The 22355-nt window shown below is 34.0% G+C and overlaps 6 protein-coding genes across 7 annotated transcripts; 5 read left to right on the forward strand and 1 right to left on the reverse strand.

Moving 5' to 3' along the window:
• The first annotated feature begins 847 nt into the window (after positions 1-847).
• On the forward strand, positions 848-2895 carry LOC110613305 (auxin-induced protein 15A). Its single transcript, XM_043955987.1, has one exon. It carries the CDS (start codon positions 2496-2498, stop codon positions 2793-2795), a length of 300 nt encoding a protein of 99 aa, XP_043811922.1. The 5' UTR covers positions 848-2495; the 3' UTR covers positions 2796-2895.
• Positions 2896-3978: 1083 nt separating this feature from the next.
• On the forward strand, positions 3979-5229 carry LOC122723535 (auxin-induced protein 15A-like). Its single transcript, XM_043955989.1, has one exon. The coding sequence runs from the start codon at positions 4829-4831 to the stop codon at positions 5120-5122; it is 294 nt and encodes a 97-aa protein (XP_043811924.1). The 5' UTR covers positions 3979-4828; the 3' UTR covers positions 5123-5229.
• Positions 5230-7732: 2503 nt separating this feature from the next.
• On the forward strand, positions 7733-9775 carry LOC122723534 (auxin-induced protein 15A-like). Its single transcript, XM_043955988.1, has one exon. It carries the CDS (start codon positions 9380-9382, stop codon positions 9677-9679), a length of 300 nt encoding a protein of 99 aa, XP_043811923.1. The 5' UTR covers positions 7733-9379; the 3' UTR covers positions 9680-9775.
• A 181-nt stretch (positions 9776-9956) lies between these two features.
• LOC110614083 (auxin-induced protein 15A) lies at positions 9957-12085 on the forward strand. Its single transcript, XM_021755552.2, has one exon. The coding sequence runs from the start codon at positions 11704-11706 to the stop codon at positions 11986-11988; it is 285 nt and encodes a 94-aa protein (XP_021611244.1). The 5' UTR covers positions 9957-11703; the 3' UTR covers positions 11989-12085.
• A 2992-nt stretch (positions 12086-15077) lies between these two features.
• Positions 15078-17667, forward strand: LOC110614074 (auxin-induced protein 15A). 2 transcript variants are annotated; one of them, XM_021755538.1, is made up of 3 exons: positions 15078-15419; positions 16311-16490; positions 17265-17667. In XM_021755538.1, the coding sequence occupies exon 3, from the start codon at positions 17268-17270 to the stop codon at positions 17565-17567; it is 300 nt and encodes a 99-aa protein (XP_021611230.1). In that variant the 5' UTR covers positions 15078-15419; positions 16311-16490; positions 17265-17267; the 3' UTR covers positions 17568-17667. The 2 variants fall into 2 exon arrangements, with proteins under 2 accessions (XP_021611230.1, XP_021611229.1); XM_021755537.1 differs by having other exon boundaries at positions 15078-15400.
• Positions 17668-19508: 1841 nt separating this feature from the next.
• On the reverse strand, positions 19509-22205 carry LOC110612610 (auxin-responsive protein SAUR21). Its single transcript, XM_021753388.1, has 3 exons — positions 21929-22205; positions 20922-20986; positions 19509-19646 (listed from the first exon to the last, which is right to left on the reverse strand). Exons 1-3 carry the CDS (start codon positions 22203-22205, stop codon positions 19509-19511), a joined length of 480 nt encoding a protein of 159 aa, XP_021609080.1.
• Positions 22206-22355: the final 150 nt, after the last annotated feature.

Here is a 22355-nt window from a genome sequence, read left to right on the forward strand (position 1 = left end):
TAAAAATAACAACTAATGGCGTCTGAATCCCACACCCAACCTATATTCGTTTAAAAAATGAAAAATGAAATACTTTCCATGGAGGAGAGTACCAAATCTCTAATTCTTCCGGTTTCAAACCATAACTCTGTTTCGCAAGAGAATCTGCACTATAATTTCTTTGCCTATAAACATGAGACAAAATGCATTGCCAATCCAAACTCAAGAGTGCCCTACAATATTGAATATAATGACTCAAATGATGAAAAGAAATATCTTTTTCAGTAATCAATCTAACGGTTTTTAGAGAATCTGATTCTACAATAACTCTACGAAATCCCATAGATCAAACTAGTTGAAGTCCAACTAGAATTCCAATTATCTCAGCATCTAAAATAGAAGTTTCGCCAATATTTAAACCGAAACCAATCACCCAATTAGATGAAACATCCCGTAAAAGGCCACCTGCACTTGCAGGTCCAGAATTTCCTAAGCAACTGCCATCTACATTTAATTTCACCCATCCTTGAGGAGGAGGTTGCCAAGCATAGGTTGCGTCATAGTCCACAAGATAACTTAGGAATTTAGACCTTGGTGGACTTTTTCCACATCCACACCCACATAAACTTCTTTCACACCCTTCAAAATTTGCAACTTCAGCCATGTAAGTGCTGGGTGATGTTTTTTTTTTCCCTTTTTCTCAAGACTGCTGATGCTTTTTTTTCTTTTTTTCCGTGGAAGCTACTGATGATATTTCGTTATTGCTGGGGTCCATATTTATACTACTTTCAAACAAAATCCTTTTCCAAATGGGAAAAGGAAATTATAAAAAAAAAATATATGTAACTGGATGTCTAAGTTAGTTGGGCCCTAAATCCTAGCCCAACCGGGAATTTGATTTCATGGGCTTGGAGGAAACAACCAGAACGTGTGGCTTTTTTGTCTTCGTGCACTTTCTGTTGTAGTCAAACAGCTCCAGAATCAGTTAACCACAGTTCCATCTCCTCCCTCGGGTTTTCTTCGAAATTAATTTTGATGCATCTGTAAATAGGAATCAGAGGAAGGGTTCGATTGCAGAGATTGAAGAGGGAACCCCTGTGGCTTCTCGTGCTAGCTAGTTCGAGGAATCGTTTCTATATACAGAGTATGGCATGCAATCAGCTCTTTCCTTGTTCAGTCGAAAGGCTTCAAGGATATAGTGGTCGAAGGGAGTGAGTGATGGTCTATCTAGCAGCTGTTATGTGGGAACTGGGTTAGCGTGTATTGGGGGGGTTAGTATTGTGTAACTTGTCTCTCTTGTTTGATGAAATGCTTAGGAGAAATATCGTTTGTGAATAGCTCTAGTTTTTTTATGGTTTTTGTTTGATTTTTCCAATTACCAATTTAAGATTTTGTTTATTGTGATCAGCACATGTTGATGGTTGTCTACTCTACCATTTTTACACCGCATGGGTATGAATAGGTCATTTACGCACTTTTGTAAGGAAAGGCAAAAAACCATTTGATAGCTTATGAATTAAGAAACAGAGCAAATATAAACCAAGTTTGCAAGATAATGCTGGTGCTGTTTCTCATTTTTCTATGATTCATACGTTCATTATTAGTTTATCTGTGATGAAGGTGTAATATATATTTTTTTTTTCATTTAATTTTATCAATTCAGTTATTGAATCCATAGAATATGTGTAGTATATCCATTGGAGATATCAACGGTACTATACGGAAAAGCGGGATAAGATTTATTTGCTTGATCAATCATATGAAAAGAGTACTAAGGGTTGGCTGGTGATGGAGACATGATGGTAGGGAATGGCTCATGTGAACTTCAGGGCACTAGAGTTAAAAAGATGGGGTATCTGATTCGTTCATGAGAGTTTAATGTCATACAGGTTTGCTTTGGAAGAAAAGATTTTAGAACCTTATCATAAAGTGAATTTGATTTTTTTTTTTTTTTTTCTGGAAAAAAGATTTTACTTTCTTGTAAAATGAAACATCCCACCATTTCTATTGTAACGTTTAGTTCTTGTCAAGTAGCTAAACAAGATGGTGTGAAGTTCACATGAAGGTTTCCCTACCTTCTTCATAATTCAGAGTCCTATGACATCTGGATGCTTGGACCATGCCCCTCCTGTGAAGAAAGAAGATTGAATAGGTCAGCTCTTTGCTTAAATAATTAGTATGAAACTGCCAAATTCTCAATTTCAAGTGAAACTCTTAGTCCACCCTGGAAGTGGTAGGTCATGATATGTCAAAAACATCAAAATTGGTGTGTCAATAATTTAGTGTTGATGATTAGGAGACAAAACCATGTGATCCTTCATGCGCATCAACAGACCTGGTCCAAACCATTCACTGGCATACATTAGAGCATTTCCACTGTTCCCTCTAATGTTGTTGTATATATACACAAAAACCTTTGGACTTAAAAGCAACACAAGTACTTACATTCTCAAGCATCAAGAGCTCCTTTCCTTTCAAAGTCTTTATTGATCTCTCTTGTTCGTCCATAACAAAATATGGGTTTCCGTCTGCCTGCTATTCTTAGTGCTAAGAAAATTCTTCAGAGGTCTCCTTCTGCAAGCCAAACAGCTCCAGTAGCCATGGAAGTGCCAAAGGGCTACCTTGCAGTCTATGTAGGAGAAAAGCCAATGAAAAGATTTGTGATTCCAGTATCATACTTGAACGCACCTTCGTTTCAAGACTTGTTAATCCAAGCTGAAGAAGAATTTGGATATGATCATCCAATGGGTGGTCTTACAATTCCATGTAGTGAAAACATGTTCATTGATGTCATTTCTGGCTTAAATTGTTCATGAGACTTAAACTCTGAACACACAATTTTGTAAAGAATAGAGTTAAAAAGTACAATGTATACAAAAGCATTAGCATTTATCATTTACTTTTTTTTTTTTTTTATTTCTTCAAGACCATTATATGTTATGTTCTACAATTCCTTTTCTGCATGACTTTCCTATTCCAATTTTCTTCCATGTGACTTTCCTATTGTGGAAACAGTTTCCTTCAAACCACAATACTAAGATTGGATCTTAATTGTCTTAGCAGTCATTTGTTATAGATTGGACAATGGATTTAAATTAGTCCACATCTAATTAGGAGTGTGTTCAGTTCTGGTGCCACTATAGTTTTAGCTAACAACCAAAACTAGAACCAAACATTTGGTTCTTTGATTTTTAGGAATCAGACTAGAAGGCAAATTTTGTTTCCAATTCCGATTTGGTTCTAATCCAGTTCTGATTACCATTCTGGGCTTATGGAAAATGTTTTGTATATATATAGTACTAGCTTCAATTGCCATCACAGTTTGGGTTTAATAATCCTCTACTTAGTTATTTAGGGCTTGAAAATGGTTAACAGCAGTGACTGTGGCTTGTCTAAATAATTGATAGAAGAAATTCTGGTAAAGGTCAGGAATCAAGTATGTTATATATGGGCGTTTCCAGCTGTGTAACCCAAAAAGCTACAGCTTTCTGATAAAGATCAATTTGAAGAAACTAATAGAAGAAGATGACTCATACGGTCACTAGCAGGGAATATATCATCATTAACTAAGGAGTAGATATCTTCTTTGTGACTGTCAGTGAAGGGGCTCTAAAGACAAGGTGTTGGTGGTGAATGCTGAAGGTCAATATATGTTTTCGCTTGATCATGAAGCTCGACTAACATGTACCAAAAGGATGTTTAGTTTCTGCTGCATCAAATTATGCACAACTTGATCCACATGCTAGTTCTTTTTATTTGATCTTTAGTCTGAATGTACTGCCAGGCATATGTCATGATACAACGCTTGCAATTGTTGAAGTGGCAGGCCAGTATAAATTGCAGCAGAGAGAAGAAAAAAAGGTTCTTGTATATGTCTTTATCTTCAAATTTTTTGGAAGTCAAACCATATGATTGCTTATGAAGAGTTTGTTTCAGGGTACCGCATTGCAATTTCCAGCCTGCAAATTGATTGTGGTTGAAAGTTTGGCTAACATATATGTAATTAGCAAGGTTAGCAATCCAGTGCCAAATTTTTCCTTTGATTTCCAAAGTCTCCAAATTCAAAAAATCTAGCCTTGGTCATAAAAGAAGAGCTCTAACATTTGTTTTGTATTTCTTTTTATATTGTGCAATGATTGAATCCATAGAAGATACCTGTAGTATTTCGTAGGATAATCTGCAGTACTATACGGAAAAGCAGGAACTGATATAATGTGTTGGCAAAGGTTGTATAGGCTGTCAAAATTAGTTGGCTGGTGATGGGTACCTGATGGTAGGGAATGGCTAATGTGAACTTCAGGGTGTCTTTCAGAAAAGTTGATGGGATGTCTGACTCATTTGGCCGTGGTCAAAGTGAAACATCCCACAATTTTTGTAACTTTCAGTTCTTCGAGTAGTTAAACAAGCTGCTGTGAAGTTCACATGAGGGATTCCCTACCTTCTTCAGAGTACAGATGCCATCACCTCTGGATGCTTGGAGAATGTCCCTCCTGTAAAGAAAAAGATTGAAAAAGTCGGCACTTTTGCTTAAATAATTAGTCCTCCCTGGAAGTGGTAGGTCATGATGTTTCAGGGAATTCAGAATCGGTGCATCTATCATTTATTATAGAAGATTAGGTTGAAGACAAAACCATGTGATCCTTCATGAGTATGACTACACCTGATCCAAACCATTCACTAGCTTGCATTAGATTATTTCCACTGTACCTTTAATGTTATGTGTATATATACACACATAAACATTTAGATTTAAAAGCATCACAAGTCCTTACAACCTCAAACATCAAGAGCTCCTCCTTTCTTTTGGAAGTCCTTAACTGATCTTTCTTCTGTTCATTCATACCAAAACATGGGTTTCCGTTTGCTGGCCATTCTTCGTGCTAAGCAAATTCTTCAGAGGTCTTCTTCTGCAAACCAATCAGCTTCCATGGATGTGCCAAAGGGCTACCTTGCAGTCTATGTTGGAGAAAAGCAAAGGAAACGATTTGTGATTCCAGTATCATACTTGAACAAACCTTCATTTCAAGATTTATTAATCCAAGCTGAAGAAGAATTTGGATATGATCATCCAATGGGTGGTCTTACAATTCCCTGCTGTGAAAACATGTTCATTGATATCATTTCTTGCTTAAATTGTTCATGAGACTTGAACTCTGAACACACAATTTTGTAGAGAGCAGAGTAGTAAGTGCAATGTACACAAAGCATTGGAATTTAATCAATTTCTTGACCATTTTAGATTATGTTCTAGAATTTTCTTCAGCATGATATTTCCCATTGCAATTTTCTTCTGCATGACTTTCCTACATAGAGAACATTTTCTTTGAATAGAAGAAGGAAGCTTTTTTATTTTCCTACCTCACTGTCCTGAAAGGAAGACTAAAATCTCCAAGTTCTCTAGAAATTATGCAAATTCTTCATGCAAAGCAAAATATTTCTGATTTCATTCCCTATGTTCTGCTTTAACCAGTCCTACTTTGTTACATGGAGTGGCAAGCTTATGTTGATCATACCAAATATACGTGGTATATACATGTCATGCTTGAAACTTCCATTGATCATATTTATCATTCGATTAGCATTTGCTGCTAAACACATTTTTTTGACATTTCTTTGCTTCAAAAGTAGCCTTGGCCAATACAGCTGCCTTTGTCAAGTGTTGAGTTGACTGCTCAGGAAAACAAGTTTTGACAATTCAATTTTTGCTTTTTCAAAGACTTTGAAATGCATATCTGAATGAAAGGTTGAGCAAACTGAATTACTAGGAAAAAGTCTTCGGTGATCTCATTTTGAAGTTGTAGATTGTATCAAGAAATTGTGTACAAGTTAATGAACTGAATTTGCAGAAAATGGGGTGTAACCTTAGGTTCTCATTTATCAAGCAGTGACAGATGCTGGAACCATTTGATGCCTTAACATGTAATTTCATCCAAAAAATTTGAATAATTATTGGTTATTAATCTATACGAACTTTGAAAAGATTTGCCCGTCCGTTCCAGACTTTGAAGTGACCGGTTTGTTCGTTTTGGACATTAATAAAATCAGGGAGACTAGTGGTAAAATCTTCATATTCTATAAATCAAACTTTCTACTACCTCATCGGATCATATAGAAAGGTTGGCACTATCCCCTTCTAAAATCAGCCCCTTTGGACATGCAATTTTGTAAAGAATAGAGTAGCTAAGTACACAAAAGCGTTTGAATATTTTTTCAAAATTTTCTTCAAGAGCATTATTGATTATGTTCACAATTTTCTTTCAATAGAAAAATGAATATTTGTGATTTTCCTACATCAGAGTTAGTTCTGAAAGGAAGATTAAAATATGGAAACCTCCAAGTTCTCTAGCAATTTTAATCATGACTCTCTTTTTTGCTATTCTTTTACATTCCTTTATTTCAGTTTTAGTGAATAATCAAAAGATAAAGATCTAATCCAATAATCTAATAAGTGGAAGAAACTCCCACTTATTTGCAAATCAGACAAATCCAGTTATGATCAAATCGTTGAATCCATGATAACACCATCTGCTGTACTTCCCCTTGTTTGCACAATAAGAATTATCAACATTTATTCAAGCTATGGCGGAAGAGGGAGGGAGGGAGGGAGGTGTGACAAAAGGAATGGTGGCCTATACTTAGATGGAATTGACCACAATATCCAAACCCAAGTAAAAAATAAAAAGACAAAAAGAACCTCCCAATTAGGTCAATATATATAGTCAAATCTGATAGTAATAAAATATATCAGTAAGTGTTTAAGAGTCATCGCTATCACAGGAAATTGTAATGTATATTTTGATTATTTTAAAATTTAATGATAAACAACAAAATTTCTCTAATAATTCAAAGAAATCAAAACCTATTAATCCATTAAATTTTTGTTTTCTTTTGATTATATTTAGCTAATAAAAATAACAACTAATGGCGTCTGAATCCCACACCCAACCTATATTCGTTTAAAAAATGAAAAATGAAATACTTTCCATGGAGGAGAGTACCAAATCTCTAATTCTTCCGGTTTCAAACCATAACTCTGTTTCGCAAGAGAATCTGCACTATAATTTCTTTGCCTATAAACATGAGACAAAATGCATTGCCAATCCAAACTCAAGAGTGCCCTACAATATTGAATATAATGACTCAAATGATGAAAAGAAATATCTTTTTCAGTAATCAATCTAACGGTTTTTAGAGAATCTGATTCTACAATAACTCTACGAAATCCCATAGATCAAACTAGTTGAAGTCCAACTAGAATTCCAATTATCTCAGCATCTAAAATAGAAGTTTCGCCAATATTTAAACCGAAACCAATCACCCAATTAGATGAAACATCCCGTAAAAGGCCACCTGCACTTGCAGGTCCAGAATTTCCTAAGCAACTGCCATCTACATTTAATTTCACCCATCCTTGAGGAGGAGGTTGCCAAGCATAGGTTGCGTCATAGTCCACAAGATAACTTAGGAATTTAGACCTTGGTGGACTTTTTCCACATCCACACCCACATAAACTTCTTTCACACCCTTCAAAATTTGCAACTTCAGCCATGTAAGTGCTGGGTGATGTTTTTTTTTTCCCTTTTTCTCAAGACTGCTGATGCTTTTTTTTCTTTTTTTCCGTGGAAGCTACTGATGATATTTCGTTATTGCTGGGGTCCATATTTATACTACTTTCAAACAAAATCCTTTTCCAAATGGGAAAAGGAAATTATAAAAAAAAAATATATGTAACTGGATGTCTAAGTTAGTTGGGCCCTAAATCCTAGCCCAACCGGGAATTTGATTTCATGGGCTTGGAGGAAACAACCAGAACGTGTGGCTTTTTTGTCTTCGTGCACTTTCTGTTGTAGTCAAACAGCTCCAGAATCAGTTAACCACAGTTCCATCTCCTCCCTCGGGTTTTCTTCGAAATTAATTTTGATGCATCTGTAAATAGGAATCAGAGGAAGGGTTCGATTGCAGAGATTGAAGAGGGAACCCCTGTGGCTTCTCGTGCTAGCTAGTTCGAGGAATCGTTTCTATATACAGAGTATGGCATGCAATCAGCTCTTTCCTTGTTCAGTCGAAAGGCTTCAAGGATATAGTGGTCGAAGGGAGTGAGTGATGGTCTATCTAGCAGCTGTTATGTGGGAACTGGGTTAGCGTGTATTGGGGGGGTTAGTATTGTGTAACTTGTCTCTCTTGTTTGATGAAATGCTTAGGAGAAATATCGTTTGTGAATAGCTCTAGTTTTTTTATGGTTTTTGTTTGATTTTTCCAATTACCAATTTAAGATTTTGTTTATTGTGATCAGCACATGTTGATGGTTGTCTACTCTACCATTTTTACACCGCATGGGTATGAATAGGTCATTTACGCACTTTTGTAAGGAAAGGCAAAAAACCATTTGATAGCTTATGAATTAAGAAACAGAGCAAATATAAACCAAGTTTGCAAGATAATGCTGGTGCTGTTTCTCATTTTTCTATGATTCATACGTTCATTATTAGTTTATCTGTGATGAAGGTGTAATATATATTTTTTTTTTCATTTAATTTTATCAATTCAGTTATTGAATCCATAGAATATGTGTAGTATATCCATTGGAGATATCAACGGTACTATACGGAAAAGCGGCATAAGATTTATTTGCTTGATCAATCATATGAAAAGAGTACTAAGGGTTGGCTGGTGATGGAGACATGATGGTAGGGAATGGCTCATGTGAACTTCAGGGCACTAGAGTTAAAAAGATGGGGTATCTGATTCGTTCATGAGAGTTTAATGTCATACAGGTTTGCTTTGGAAGAAAAGATTTTAGAACCTTATCATAAAGTGAATTTGATTTTTTTTTTTTTTTTCTGGAAAAAAGATTTTACTTTCTTGTAAAATGAAACATCCCACCATTTCTATTGTAACGTTTAGTTCTTGTCAAGTAGCTAAACAAGATGGTGTGAAGTTCACATGAAGGTTTCCCTACCTTCTTCATAATTCAGAGTCCTATGACATCTGGATGCTTGGACCATGCCCCTCCTGTGAAGAAAAAAGATTGAATAGGTCAGCTCTTTGCTTAAATAATTAGTATGAAACTGCCAAATTCTCAATTTCAAGTGAAACTCTTAGTCCACCCTGGAAGTGGTAGGTCATGATATGTCAAAAACATCAAAATTGGTGTGTCAATAATTTAGTGTTGATGATTAGGAGACAAAACCATGTGATCCTTCATGCGCATCAACAGACCTGGTCCAAACCATTCACTGGCATACATTAGAGCATTTCCACTGTTCCCTCTAATGTTGTTGTATATATACACAAAAACCTTTGGACTTAAAAGCAACACAAGTACTTACATTCTCAAGCATCAAGAGCTCCTTTCCTTTCAAAGTCTTTATTGATCTCTCTTGTTCGTCCATAACAAAATATGGGTTTCCGTCTGCCTGCTATTCTTAGTGCTAAGAAAATTCTTCAGAGGTCTCCTTCTGCAAGCCAAACAGCTCCAGTAGCCATGGAAGTGCCAAAGGGCTACCTTGCAGTCTATGTAGGAGAAAAGCCAATGAAAAGATTTGTGATTCCAGTATCATACTTGAACGCACCTTCGTTTCAAGACTTGTTAATCCAAGCTGAAGAAGAATTTGGATATGATCATCCAATGGGTGGTCTTACAATTCCATGTAGTGAAAACATGTTCATTGATGTCATTTCTGGCTTAAATTGTTCATGAGACTTAAACTCTGAACACACAATTTTGTAAAGAATAGAGTTAAAAAGTACAATGTATACAAAAGCATTAGCATTTATCATTTACTTTTTTTTTTTTTTATTTCTTCAAGACCATTATATGTTATGTTCTACAATTCCTTTTCTGCATGACTTTCCTATTCCAATTTTCTTCCATGTGACTTTCCTATTGTGGAAACAGTTTCCTTCAAACCACAATACTAAGATTGGATCTTAATTGTCTTAGCAGTCATTTGTTATAGATTGGACAATGGATTTAAATTAGTCCACATCTAATTAGGAGTGTGTTCAGTTCTGGTGCCACTATAGTTTTAGCTAACAACCAAAACTAGAACCAAACATTTGGTTCTTTGATTTTTAGGAATCAGACTAGAAGGCAAATTTTGTTTCCAATTCCGATTTGGTTCTAATCCAGTTCTGATTACCATTCTGGGCTTATGGAAAATGTTTTGTATATATATAGTACTAGCTTCAATTGCCATCACAGTTTGGGTTTAATAATCCTCTACTTAGTTATTTAGGGCTTGAAAATGGTTAACAGCAGTGACTGTGGCTTGTCTAAATAATTGATAGAAGAAATTCTGGTAAAGGTCAGGAATCAAGTATGTTATATATGGGCGTTTCCAGCTGTGTAACCCAAAAAGCTACAGCTTTCTGATAAAGATCAATTTGAAGAAACTAATAGAAGAAGATGACTCATACGGTCACTAGCAGGGAATATATCATCATTAACTAAGGAGTAGATATCTTCTTTGTGACTGTCAGTGAAGGGGCTCTAAAGACAAGGTGTTGGTGGTGAATGCTGAAGGTCAATATATGTTTTCGCTTGATCATGAAGCTCGACTAACATGTACCAAAAGGATGTTTAGTTTCTGCTGCATCAAATTATGCACAACTTGATCCACATGCTAGTTCTTTTTATTTGATCTTTAGTCTGAATGTACTGCCAGGCATATGTCATGATACAACGCTTGCAATTGTTGAAGTGGCAGGCCAGTATAAATTGCAGCAGAGAGAAGAAAAAAAGGTTCTTGTATATGTCTTTATCTTCAAATTTTTTGGAAGTCAAACCATATGATTGCTTATGAAGAGTTTGTTTCAGGGTACCGCATTGCAATTTCCAGCCTGCAAATTGATTGTGGTTGAAAGTTTGGCTAACATATATGTAATTAGCAAGGTTAGCAATCCAGTGCCAAATTTTTCCTTTGATTTCCAAAGTCTCCAAATTCAAAAAATCTAGCCTTGGTCATAAAAGAAGAGCTCTAATATTTGTTTTGTATTTAGTTTTATATTGTGCAATGATTGAATCCATAGAAGATACATGTAGTATTTCGTAGGATAATCTGCAGTACTATACGGAAAAGCAGGAAATGATATAATGTGTTGGCAAAGGTTGTATAGGCTGTCAAAATTAGTTGGCTGGTGATGGGTACCTGATGGTAGGGAATGGCTAATGTGAACTTCAGGGTGTCTTTCAGAAAAGTTGATGGGATGTCTGACTCATTTGGTCGTGGTCAAAGTGAAACATCCCACAATTTTTGTAACTTTCAGTTCATCGAGTAGTTAAACAAGCTGCTGTGAAGTTCACATGAGGGATTCCCTACCTTCTTCAGAGCACAGAGTCCTATCACCTCTTGATGCTTGGAGAATGTCCCTCCAGTAAAGAAAAAGATTGAAAAAGTAGCACTTTTGTTTAAATAATTAGTCCTCCCTGGAAGTGGTAGGTCATGATGTTTCAGGGAATTCAGAATCGGTGCATCAATAATTTATTATAGAAGATTAGGTTGAAGACAAAACCATGTGATCCTTCATGAGTATCACTACACCTGATCCAAACCATTCTCTAGCTTGCATTAGATTATTTCCACTGTACCTTTAATGTTATGTGTATATATACACACATAAACATTTTGATTTAAAAGCATCACAAGTCCTTACAACCTCAAACATAGCTCCTTTCTTTTGGAAGTCCTTACTGATCTTTCTTCTGTTCATTCATACCAAAATATGGGTTTCCGTTTGCCAGCCATTCTTCGTGGTAAGCAAATTCTTCAGAGGTCTTCTTCTGCAAACCAAACAGCTTCCATGGATGTGCCAAAGGGCTACCTTGCAGTCTATGTTGGAAGGAAACGATTTGTGATTCCAGTATCATACTTGAACAAACCTTCATTTCAAGATTTATTAATCCAAGCTGAAGAAGAATTTGGATATGATCATCCAATGGGTGGTCTTACAATTCCCTGCTGTGAAAACATGTTCATTGATGTCATTTCTTGCTTAAATTGTTCATGAGACTTGAACTCTGTACACACAATTTTGTAGAGAGCAGAGTAGTAAGTGCAATGTACACAAAGCATTGGAATTTAATCAATTATTCTTTTATTTCTTCAAGCCCATTGTAGATTATGTTCTAGAATTTTCTTCAGCATGATATTTCCTATTGCAATTTTCTTCTGCATGACTTTCCTATAGTAGAGAACATTTTCTTTTAATAGAAGAAGGAAGCCTTTTTATTTTCCTACCTCACTGTCCTGAAAGGAAGACTAAAATCTCCAAGTTCTCTAGAAATTATGCAAATTCTTCATGCAAAGCAAAATATTTCTGATTTTATTCCCTATGTTCTGCTTTAACCAGTCCTACTTTGTTACATGGACTGGCAAGCTTATGTTGATGATACCCAATACACGTGGTATATAGATGTCATGCGTGAAACTTCCATTGATCATATTATCATTTGACAGGATAAAAATTCGATTAGCATTTGCTACTAAACACATCTTTTTATACAGCTGGGTTTGTCAAGTGTTGAGTTGACTGCTCAGGAACATAAGTTTTGACAATTCAATTTTGCTTTTTCAAAGACTTTGAAATGCATATCTGATTGAAAGGTTGAGCAAACTGAATTACTAGGAAAAAGTCTTCGGTGAACTCATTTTGAAGTTGTAGATTGTATCAAGAAATTGAACAAGTTAATGAATTGGATTTGCAGAAAATGGGGTGTAACCTTAGGTTTTCATTCATCAAGCAGTGACAGATGTTGGAACCATTTGATGTCTTAACATTTAATTTCATCCAAAAAAATTATTGGTTTTTAATCCAAATTTAAAAAGTTTTGCCCATTCGTTTCGGCTTTGAAGTGATCTGCCTATTCGTTCATTCTAAGTTAAGAAGACTAGTGATATGATCTTCATACTCTATAAATTAGACTCTCTATTATTCCGTCAAACCACATATATATATATATATTAACAATAATTTCATAATAAAAAATTATGTAAAAAGTTTTTATTATTCCACGGTAGTATGATTTATTGATTTAATAATTTTTTAAATCATAAATAAAATAATTTAATTAACAAATGTTATATATTTTTTTAATGTGAATAATTATATAGAATAAATATATATAATCGATTAAAATTATTATAAAAATATTAATTATAATAAAAGCATAAAATAATTAAAGAATTAATAGAAATTATGTAAAATATTATTAAACTAAAATTTTATTCAATTCAAATAACTATAAAAAAATAATAAATATAAATAATTAAAGTATAATAAAAATAAAATAAAAATAAAACTGCGATTTTAATACTTTAAATTAAGCGTTATAAATAGCGAACAAGTAAGTTATTAAATTTAAATTATTACGATTTATATATTAATAATTGTGATAGTTTTAGTTTCAACGGTGTATCCTTCCTATATACATTTGATATAAAACCCACTACCACAATCTTCATACCTTATATTTCTTCTCATAAACTCTTTCGCTTCTCTATTTCTAAATAACTAATGTTTTGATATTTTTCTTTCTTATTGTTCTCTTAACATCTAGTATGGAATGTATGACCGCACAAGTTTCGACAACAAACTCAACCCTTTAAACTATATTGAAATTAAATGAAAAGTCATCCAATTGCTAGAATTCTTTCATTTAAATTCAAGCATATTCTGTAGATATCATTCATTTTCAGAAATTTATTAAAATATTCTTATTTTTTCTTAGATCTATTAAAATGTCTTTCTCCTGTCAATAAAATAGTCTCTCTTCCTCCTTTTCAAAAAAAAAGAAGAGAAAGAAGAAGAAGGAGAATAAAAAGATAATCTCCTTCTTCTCTTCCTTAAAGAAGAAAAAGAAAAAAAAAAAAAAGAAAAACCTGAAGAACAAGAGGAAGAATCGAAGAATGAGAGGAGGAAAAAATGAATGATAATTTGATCTTTTGCTATATTTTTAATGACAAAAATAGATAGGAGGACTGTTTTGCTGACGAAGAAAAAAGATAATAACATTTTAATAAGTTTCTGAAAATATAGATACTGACTTATTAATAATAACAATATTTAAAAATTAAATTATAAATTCCTCTAGATAAGTTAACCGTAAGGAAATTTATAACGTAAATTTTGCATTTATTGTGGTCCTCACTCTCTTTTTCTTCATTTGGCTATATAGTTTGTACTTTAAAATTTCAGAAGATTCTCCTACAAGTCAAGACAGTATCTTTTCCAATCCTGCATGATCTATGGGTTCTACGAAGTCAAGCATTTTCTATCTTTCTCTATTTTTTTTTCCTTTTTCAAATAAATAAATAACCCATTTATCGGAATGACGCTTAATCTTAAATGAATCACAATTATGATTCCGAAGACAATTCTGCAAGTCACATAGAAAATTTAGTAAAATCTATTAGTTCAGCATTCATGAGTTTTGGTTAATAAGTTGAAATGTGGAAATTACACGAAAAGATTATCAGAGAAAAACTACCACCCTGGCTCTGAAAATGATCATATAGTAGCAGGATCTATTGAGAAAAACAAAAATCATCACTGTCAGAAGAAATTGTAATGTATGCTTTGATTATTTTAAAATTTAATGATGAACAACAAAATTCCTTTGATAATTCAAAGAAATCAAAGCATATTAATCTATTAAAATTTTTTTATTACATTTAATAAATAAAAATAACAACTAATTACGTTTGAACTCTACACCCAATTTATTCTCGTTTAAAAAATGAATTACTTTCCATGGAGAAGAGTACCAAATCTTTGATTCTTGAGGTCACACCCTTCAAAATTTGCAACCTCAGCCATGTAATTGCTGGGTGATTTTTTTTTCCTTTTTCTCAAGACTGCTGATGCTTTTTTGTTTTTTGTTTCGTGGAAGCTACTGATGATATTTCTTTATTGCTGGGGGTCCATATTTATAGTAATTTCAAAGAAAATCCTTCTCCAAATGGGAAACGGAAATTATATATATATAAAAAAATGTAACTGGATGTCTAAGTTAGTTGGGCCCTAAATCCTAGCCCAACCGGGAATTTGATTTCATGGGCTTGGAGGAAACAACCAGAACGTGTGGCTTTTTTGTGTTCGTGCACTTTCTGTTGTAGTCAAACAGCTCCAGAATCAGTTAACCACAGTTCCATCTCCTCCCTTGGGTTTTCTTCGAAATTAATTTTGATGCATCTGTAAATAGGAATCAGAGGAAGGGTTCGATTGCAGCTATATACAGAGGTTGTAGAGCGCACCCCTGTGGCTTGTCGTGCAAGCTAGTTCGAGGAATTGTGTCTCCGCTGGTTTTAGAAAGTATAGCATGCAGATCCAGCTCTTTGTTTGGTCAGTCGAAAGGTTCAAGGATATAGTAGTCAAAGGGAGTGAGTGATGGTGTATCTAGCAGCTGGTATGTGGGAACTGGGTAAGTTTGTATTGTGGAGGTTAGTGTTGTGTAACTTGTCTATTTTGTTTGATGAAATGTCTAAGAGAAATATCATTTCTTGCTTAAATTGTTCATGAGACTAGGACACTGAACACATTTTTGTAAAGAATAGAGTTACAAGTTCAATGTATACAAAAGAATTAGCATTAATCATTATTATTTTGTTTATTTCTTCAAGACCATTATATATTATGTTCTATAATTTTTTTTTTCTGCATGACTTTCCTATTGCAATTTTCTTCTGTGTGCCTTTCCTATTGTGGAAAACAGTTTCTCTCAAACCAGGATACTACAGGTTGGATCTTGGATTAGCTTTCATTTGTTATAGATTGGATAATGGATTTAAATAATCCTAAGTCCAATTAGGAGTGTGTTTGGTTCCGGTGCCACTATAGTTTTAGTTTAGAACCAAAACCAGAACCAAATATTGGGCTCTTAGATTTTTAGGAATCAGACTAGAAGGAAATTTTCATTTCCGATTCTGATTTGGTTCTAATCAATTTTCAGTACGGTTTTGATTACCATTGCAGGCCGATGGAAAATGTTTTAGTATATATGTAGTCCTAGCTTCAATTACCATCACAGCTTGGGTTTAATCATCCTCTAACTAGTGATTTAAGGCTTGAAAATGGTTAGCATTAGTGGCTGTGGCTTGTCTAAATAATTGATGGAACAAATTCTGGTAAAGGTCAGATATGATTGCTTATGAAATGTTTGTTTCAGTTTACCACATTGCAATTCCCAGCCAGCAAATTGAGTGTGGTTGGAAGTTTTGCTTACATATATTTGATTAGCGATCCAGTGCCAATTTTTTTTTTGTTTCAATTATCTTCCAAATTCAAAAAATCTAATCTTGGTCATAAATTTGAAACTGGGTGTTCGCTTGCAGGGATTATAAATGCTAAACCAATTATAACGTGGATTCTACTATCAAGGAAAATTCTGCTAATGTTCCTAAAGGCCAGTTTGCTGTATATTTTGGGAAAGAGATTTAGTGTTCCAATATGGCACTTGAAGCATCCTTCCTTTGAGAACGTTCTGACACATATAATGGAATTGTTGCTGCCAGGTATATATTTCCATAATTCGAAATATATGAGGCTGTAATGTCTAATGTTCATCAAAAGGTGGAGGAAAAAGAAACAATAATAAAAGATAAGCTGTAATATTTGTTTTTGCATTTAGTTTTATCATGTGCAATGATTGAATCCATAAATGATATCTGTAGTACTATACGGGTTTTCAAAATTAGCTAGCAGGTGATAGGTACCTGATGGTAGGGAATGGCTAATGTGAACTTCAGGGTGTCTTGTCAGAAAAATTGATGGGATATCTGACTCATTTAGGTTTAGGGTTGCGGACAAAGTGAAACATCCCACAATTTTTCTAACCTTCAGTTCATCAAGTAGCTAAAGAAGCTGCTGTGATGTTCACATGAGGGATTCCCTACCTTCTTCAGAGTACAGAGTCCTACACTTCTGGATGCTTGGAGCATGTCCCTCAGTAATGAAAAAAAGATTGAATAAGTTAGCATTTTTGCTTAAATAAGTAGTCCTCCCTGGAAGTGGTAGGTCATGATGTTTCCGGGAATTCAGAATTGGTGCATCAATCATTTATTATAGACGATTAGGTTGAAGACAAAACCATGTGATCCTTCATGAGTATCACTAGACCTGATCCAAACCACTCATTAGCTTGCATTAAAGCATTTCCACTGTACCTTAATGTGTACTGTATATACATGTAGATTTAAAAGCATCACAGGTCCTTACAATCTCAAGCATCAAGAGCTCCTTTCTTTTGGAAGTCCTTACTGATCTTTCTACTGCTCATTCATATTCAGAATATGGGTTTCCGTCTACCTGCTATTCTTCGTGCTAAGCAAATTCTTCAGAGGTCTTCTTCTGCAAACCAAACAGCTCCAATAGCCATGGATGTGCCAAAGGGCTACCTTGCCGTCTATGTTGGAGAAAAGCAAAAGAAGCGATTCGTGATTCCAGTATCATACTTGAACAAACCTTCATTTCAAGATTTACTAATCCAAGCTGAAGAAGAATTTGGATATGATCATCCAATGGGTGGCCTTACAATTCCCTGCAGTGAAAACATGTTCATTGATTTTATTTCTTGCTTAAATTGTTCATGAGACTTAAACTCTGAACACACAATTTTGTAAAGAATAGAGTAGCATGTACAATGTACACAAAAGCATTGGAATTTAATCAATTATCTTTTTAATTCTTCAAGACCGTTATAGGTTATGCTCTACAATTTTCTTCTGCATGACTTTCCTATTACAATTTTTTCGCGTGGTCATCTTAGTGTAGAGAATATTTTTCTTTCAATAGAAGAAGGAATATTTGTGATTTTCCTACATCAGAGTCCTGCAAGGAAGATTAATATATGAAAACCTCCAAGTTTTGTAGCAATTATGCAAAGCAAAATATTTCTGATTTCATTCCCTATGTTCTGCTTTAACCAGTCCTACCAAAAACATTGACTGGCAAGCTTATGTTGATCATACTCAATAGGTGGTTTTGCATGTATCATGCATGAAACTTCCATTGATCATATTTATCATTCGACAGGTAAAAAAGAAGATTAGCATTTGCTACCAAACACATCTTTGACATTTCTAATTCAAAAGTAACCTTGGCCAATACAGCTGGCTTTGTCAAGTATTGAGTTGACTGCTCAGGAACACAAGCTTTGACAATTCAATTCAATTTTAGCTTTTTCAAAAACTTTGAACATGTATATCCGAATGAAAGGTTGAGCAAACTGAATTACTAGAAAAAAGTCTTCTCATTTTGAAGCTGTAGATTGTATCAAGAAATTGTGTGTACAAGTTAATGAATTGGATTAGTAAAATGTATACTTAGAACGTTTGAATTTTAATATTTTTATTATAGCATCTTTAACTTAACTTTGATCATGAGCTAATAAATATCTAAATTTTAAAAATCATTACTTTTAAACACTTAAATTTAAAAAAAAAAAATTTAAACACTTAAATTTAAAAAAAAATATACTTTTGAATACAATTTTAAAATTATGCATTTGAAAAATTATTTTTAAATATAATTTTAAAACTATTTATTTAACTATGAATTTAAAAAATTATATTTAAAGATAATTTTAAAATTATAAATTTAATAAAATTGTGTTTAAACATAATATTTTGTTTAAAGTTTAAGAATTTATTAAGTTATAATTAAAATTAGCTGTTTAATAGTTAAAAGTACCGAAGAATGCATCTAGGCAATTGGATTTGCAGAAAATTGGGTGTAACATTAGATTCTCATTTTGAAGTTATAATTAAAATTGGGTGTAACATTAGATTGGATTTGTAGTAAAAAAAACAATATCAAGTCAGAAATGGCAAAAAGACAGGAGATTAAGCATCAATCTGTATAAATACTATAAAGCTGAGCTTAGAAATGGGTTCACAAAATATTGCCAAGTGTTTATCTTATTTGCCAAGTGGCACCTAAAACTCATAGATTCTCATCATTCATCTCATTTAATCTTAATCATGGCTCTCTTTTTTGCTATTCTTTCACATTCCTTTGTTTCAGTTTCAATGAATAATCAAAAGATAAATATCTAATTCAAAAATCTAATAACTAGAAGAATTTAACCCTTAGGAATTTTATGAGGTAACTTTTGTATTTTTAATTACGAATCCCTCTTTTATTGTGTTTTTTTCATTATTTTACTTCAGTTTAAACTTTAAAATTTCAGACTCGCGTGATTTTCCTGAGTTAGTTTAGATTCTCCTGTTCTACTACAAGAATGGTTAAAGTTTCCATTTTTATCTATTTGTATGTAGTCCAAGACAGTATCTTTTCCAATCCTGTATGATCTATGAACTACCCTGGCTCTGGAAATGATCATTAGTAGCAGGCACTATTGAGTAAAAGAAGAACTATGTATAATGTACAAAATTGTGTTTGATGATTTTCTTTTCAAACATGAAGTGAGATTTTCATTCTTTATATCTCTGCAGGGAATTGTGATACCGCCCAATGGGTGATTGAACCCAAATTCTTCCTCACACTTCCTTAGCAATTCTTGAAATGAAGGCTTATTTAACAATTATACTGGAAATATATATGTATCTCTTCTTTTGTCCTTCTCCAACATATACTGCTAAGTAGCCTTTTGGAACATCTGTAGAATTAGAAGCAGATTGATTTGGAATCAAGTTTGATCGATGAAGAATCTGCTTACCATGTAAAATAGCAGAAAAACAAATAACCATTGCTATTTGTTTATGTTGAGTTTCTAGGAGTTGAAAAATAGCTAAAATGATGATCGAGAAGAAGCGAAAGTTTGGTTTGCAAGTAGACAATGTGATGACTTGAGGACTTGAGTTAGGTGTGGGTTGACATTGATGTATGTGTATATATAGATGCAAGGGTCTGTGAGAATATCTATTACAAGTATGTATGAGTGCTGAAGAGGCCTCTTGGTGGAGTTATCCCTGTGACATAGGTAACCAAAGGATCACATGCTGCTGTCTAGATCCCTTGTCAGGAAATTGAGGAGAAGTTGACAGGAAAATGTTATCATTTATGGCCCTTGGGCATGAAATTGGAAGACAAACCCCAGTGAAGAGTGCATGAAAACTGTCCTACCACACCACCATCATCACTTGTCATCAAAACCTCGTCCAGATTGGCAAAGTAAATGAGAAAGGACAATCATTGGCAGGTACTAATTACCAATCCACCGCATTTTTTCTGTGATCCATCTATTTTTCTCCTATACTGAAAGTTTCAGCCTTTCATGGGGTCCTTGCAGCCAGCAATAGGCCTTGCATGGGTCCTCTATGTTGTAAAATGAAATGAACTTCAGAAATGCTTACTGTACTATTTGTTAATTTTCACATGAATATGAGACCCATTGTTAGCTCTGATAAATTAAAAACTATAACATGCATATGTAACTTCCAACCATTGAGCTAGGGGGCCTGAGGACGAGCTAGAAAAATGAGCAATAAGATAATTAATGCTGATCATATACTTCCACAACAGGATTTGGAACAAATTTTTTGTAGGTCAGGAAGATACTTGGGACATGATGATTCAGGTTCTATTATATATATAATGAAAGGAAGATAGAATGTATCTTATAACTTCAGAAGGAGAAAATGACTTGGAATTTTCAGAACAAGAATATGCTTATAAGTTTGAAAATAAATGAAATCCTGAAACTGCAAGGGCTAGTACTTTTGTTAGACATATCAAGTTTATAGGATTAGCCATCATTATAATAATTCTGTCCTGAAATTGACCTTCAACCCACATGCCATTTTGAACTGGTTAAATCTCAGAAAATCAAGTTGCTTTCAGCAATGAAAAATGTGGAATGTGGGTGTTAAGGCGTGGGATTTTGCCTGATATAGAGCAAGAATGCTGCTGCCTGAAAGGGAAACAATTTAGATGGTTTTAGAATCCTTGATTAGTGATATCACGTGAACTAAGTATTAGAGTACATGCTTCAATTTTGTAATGAAGGCAACGTATGCCAGATGATTTTCAGCCATTATATTAGCCGATTCTGCCATTACCGTAGATGATGTTAACAAAGATATTGAATTGAAGGATCTTTCAAAAGATAATAGAACTCAAATATGCTAAAATTGAAGATGTTATTGCCTGAACTTAAGTAGCTGCTGGGATAAGAAGATAGGGGCCAGAGGATTCATATCATCCAATTAGGACTAAGAGTGATGTCTAGACTAGGGACATGATCTAGTATTCCACAACAAATGATCTAAAACTAAGAAAGCAGGATGTAAGATGAAGCTTTCACGCCTACTGAAAGAAGGAAACAGAGAAAAAGAGGGAATCATAATTTGTGTAATCCATTAACATTACATAATTTTTTCCAAATCCAACTGCACCTCATGAATTGTCCTGAATTCTGAGTTGAAGTATCAAAAAGTGATTAGTGAAGGCATTTTGTTGGACTTAGTAAAATAATGACCAGCTGTTTCAAGAAGAACAACCTGCAAAGACTACTTGTGACTGATGAGCTGCAGATTATTTAAGTGGCAGAACGTTGAAATTGAGCACACTAATCAAAGTATTACGCTTAACAAATCATGCTTAATCTTAAATGAAAAATGGTACCAAAGTAAGAAAAATAGCTCTGAAATAAATCTTTGAAATGTGGCCCTTGGAATTGAATCGCAATTATGATCCAGAAAGACAATTCCATGTATCTAATCCCTCTGGAGCATAGTTTCTAGTTTTTAGTTGCTCATAGAAAGTTCAGTTTAATCTGTTAGTTCAGCATTCATGGGTTCTAATCATTAAGTTGATAGGTAGAAATTAGTGCAAAATAAATCAGAGAAAAACTACCTTTGTTCTGGAAATGATCATAGAATAGCAAGCACTGTTGAGTAAAAGGACTATAATTATCTTTATATCTCATTGGGGAATAAAAAAAGATCATGTGTACAATGTACAAAATTGTTTGATGATTTTCAAATCTAACTTGAAGTAAGATCAATAAAGATGTCTTCTCTGCAGGGAATTGTGATAGCGCCCATTGGATGATTGAACCCAAATTCTTCTTCAGCCTTCCTTAGCAATTTTTGAAATGAAGACTTATTCAACAACGCCACCGGAACTATGAATCTCTTCTTTTGGCCTTCTCCAACATATACTGCCAGGTGGCCTTTTGGCACATCTTTAAAATTAGAAGCAGATTGATTTGCTGATCTACCAAGAAGCTGCTTAGCATGTGTAATAGCAGGAAAGCGAATAGCCATTGGTATTTGTTTATTTTAACTCTCTAGGAGTTGAAAAATAGCAAAAATGATAAAGAAGAAGAAGGGAAAGCTTGGTTTGCAAGTAGATGATGTGATGACTTGAGAACTCGGGTTGGGTGTGGGTTTGAATGTTGATGTATGTGTATATAT

Source organism: Manihot esculenta, chromosome 4 (genome assembly GCF_001659605.2).
Source record: "Manihot esculenta cultivar AM560-2 chromosome 4, M.esculenta_v8, whole genome shotgun sequence".
NCBI classification, from domain to species: Eukaryota; Viridiplantae; Streptophyta; class Magnoliopsida; order Malpighiales; family Euphorbiaceae; genus Manihot; species Manihot esculenta.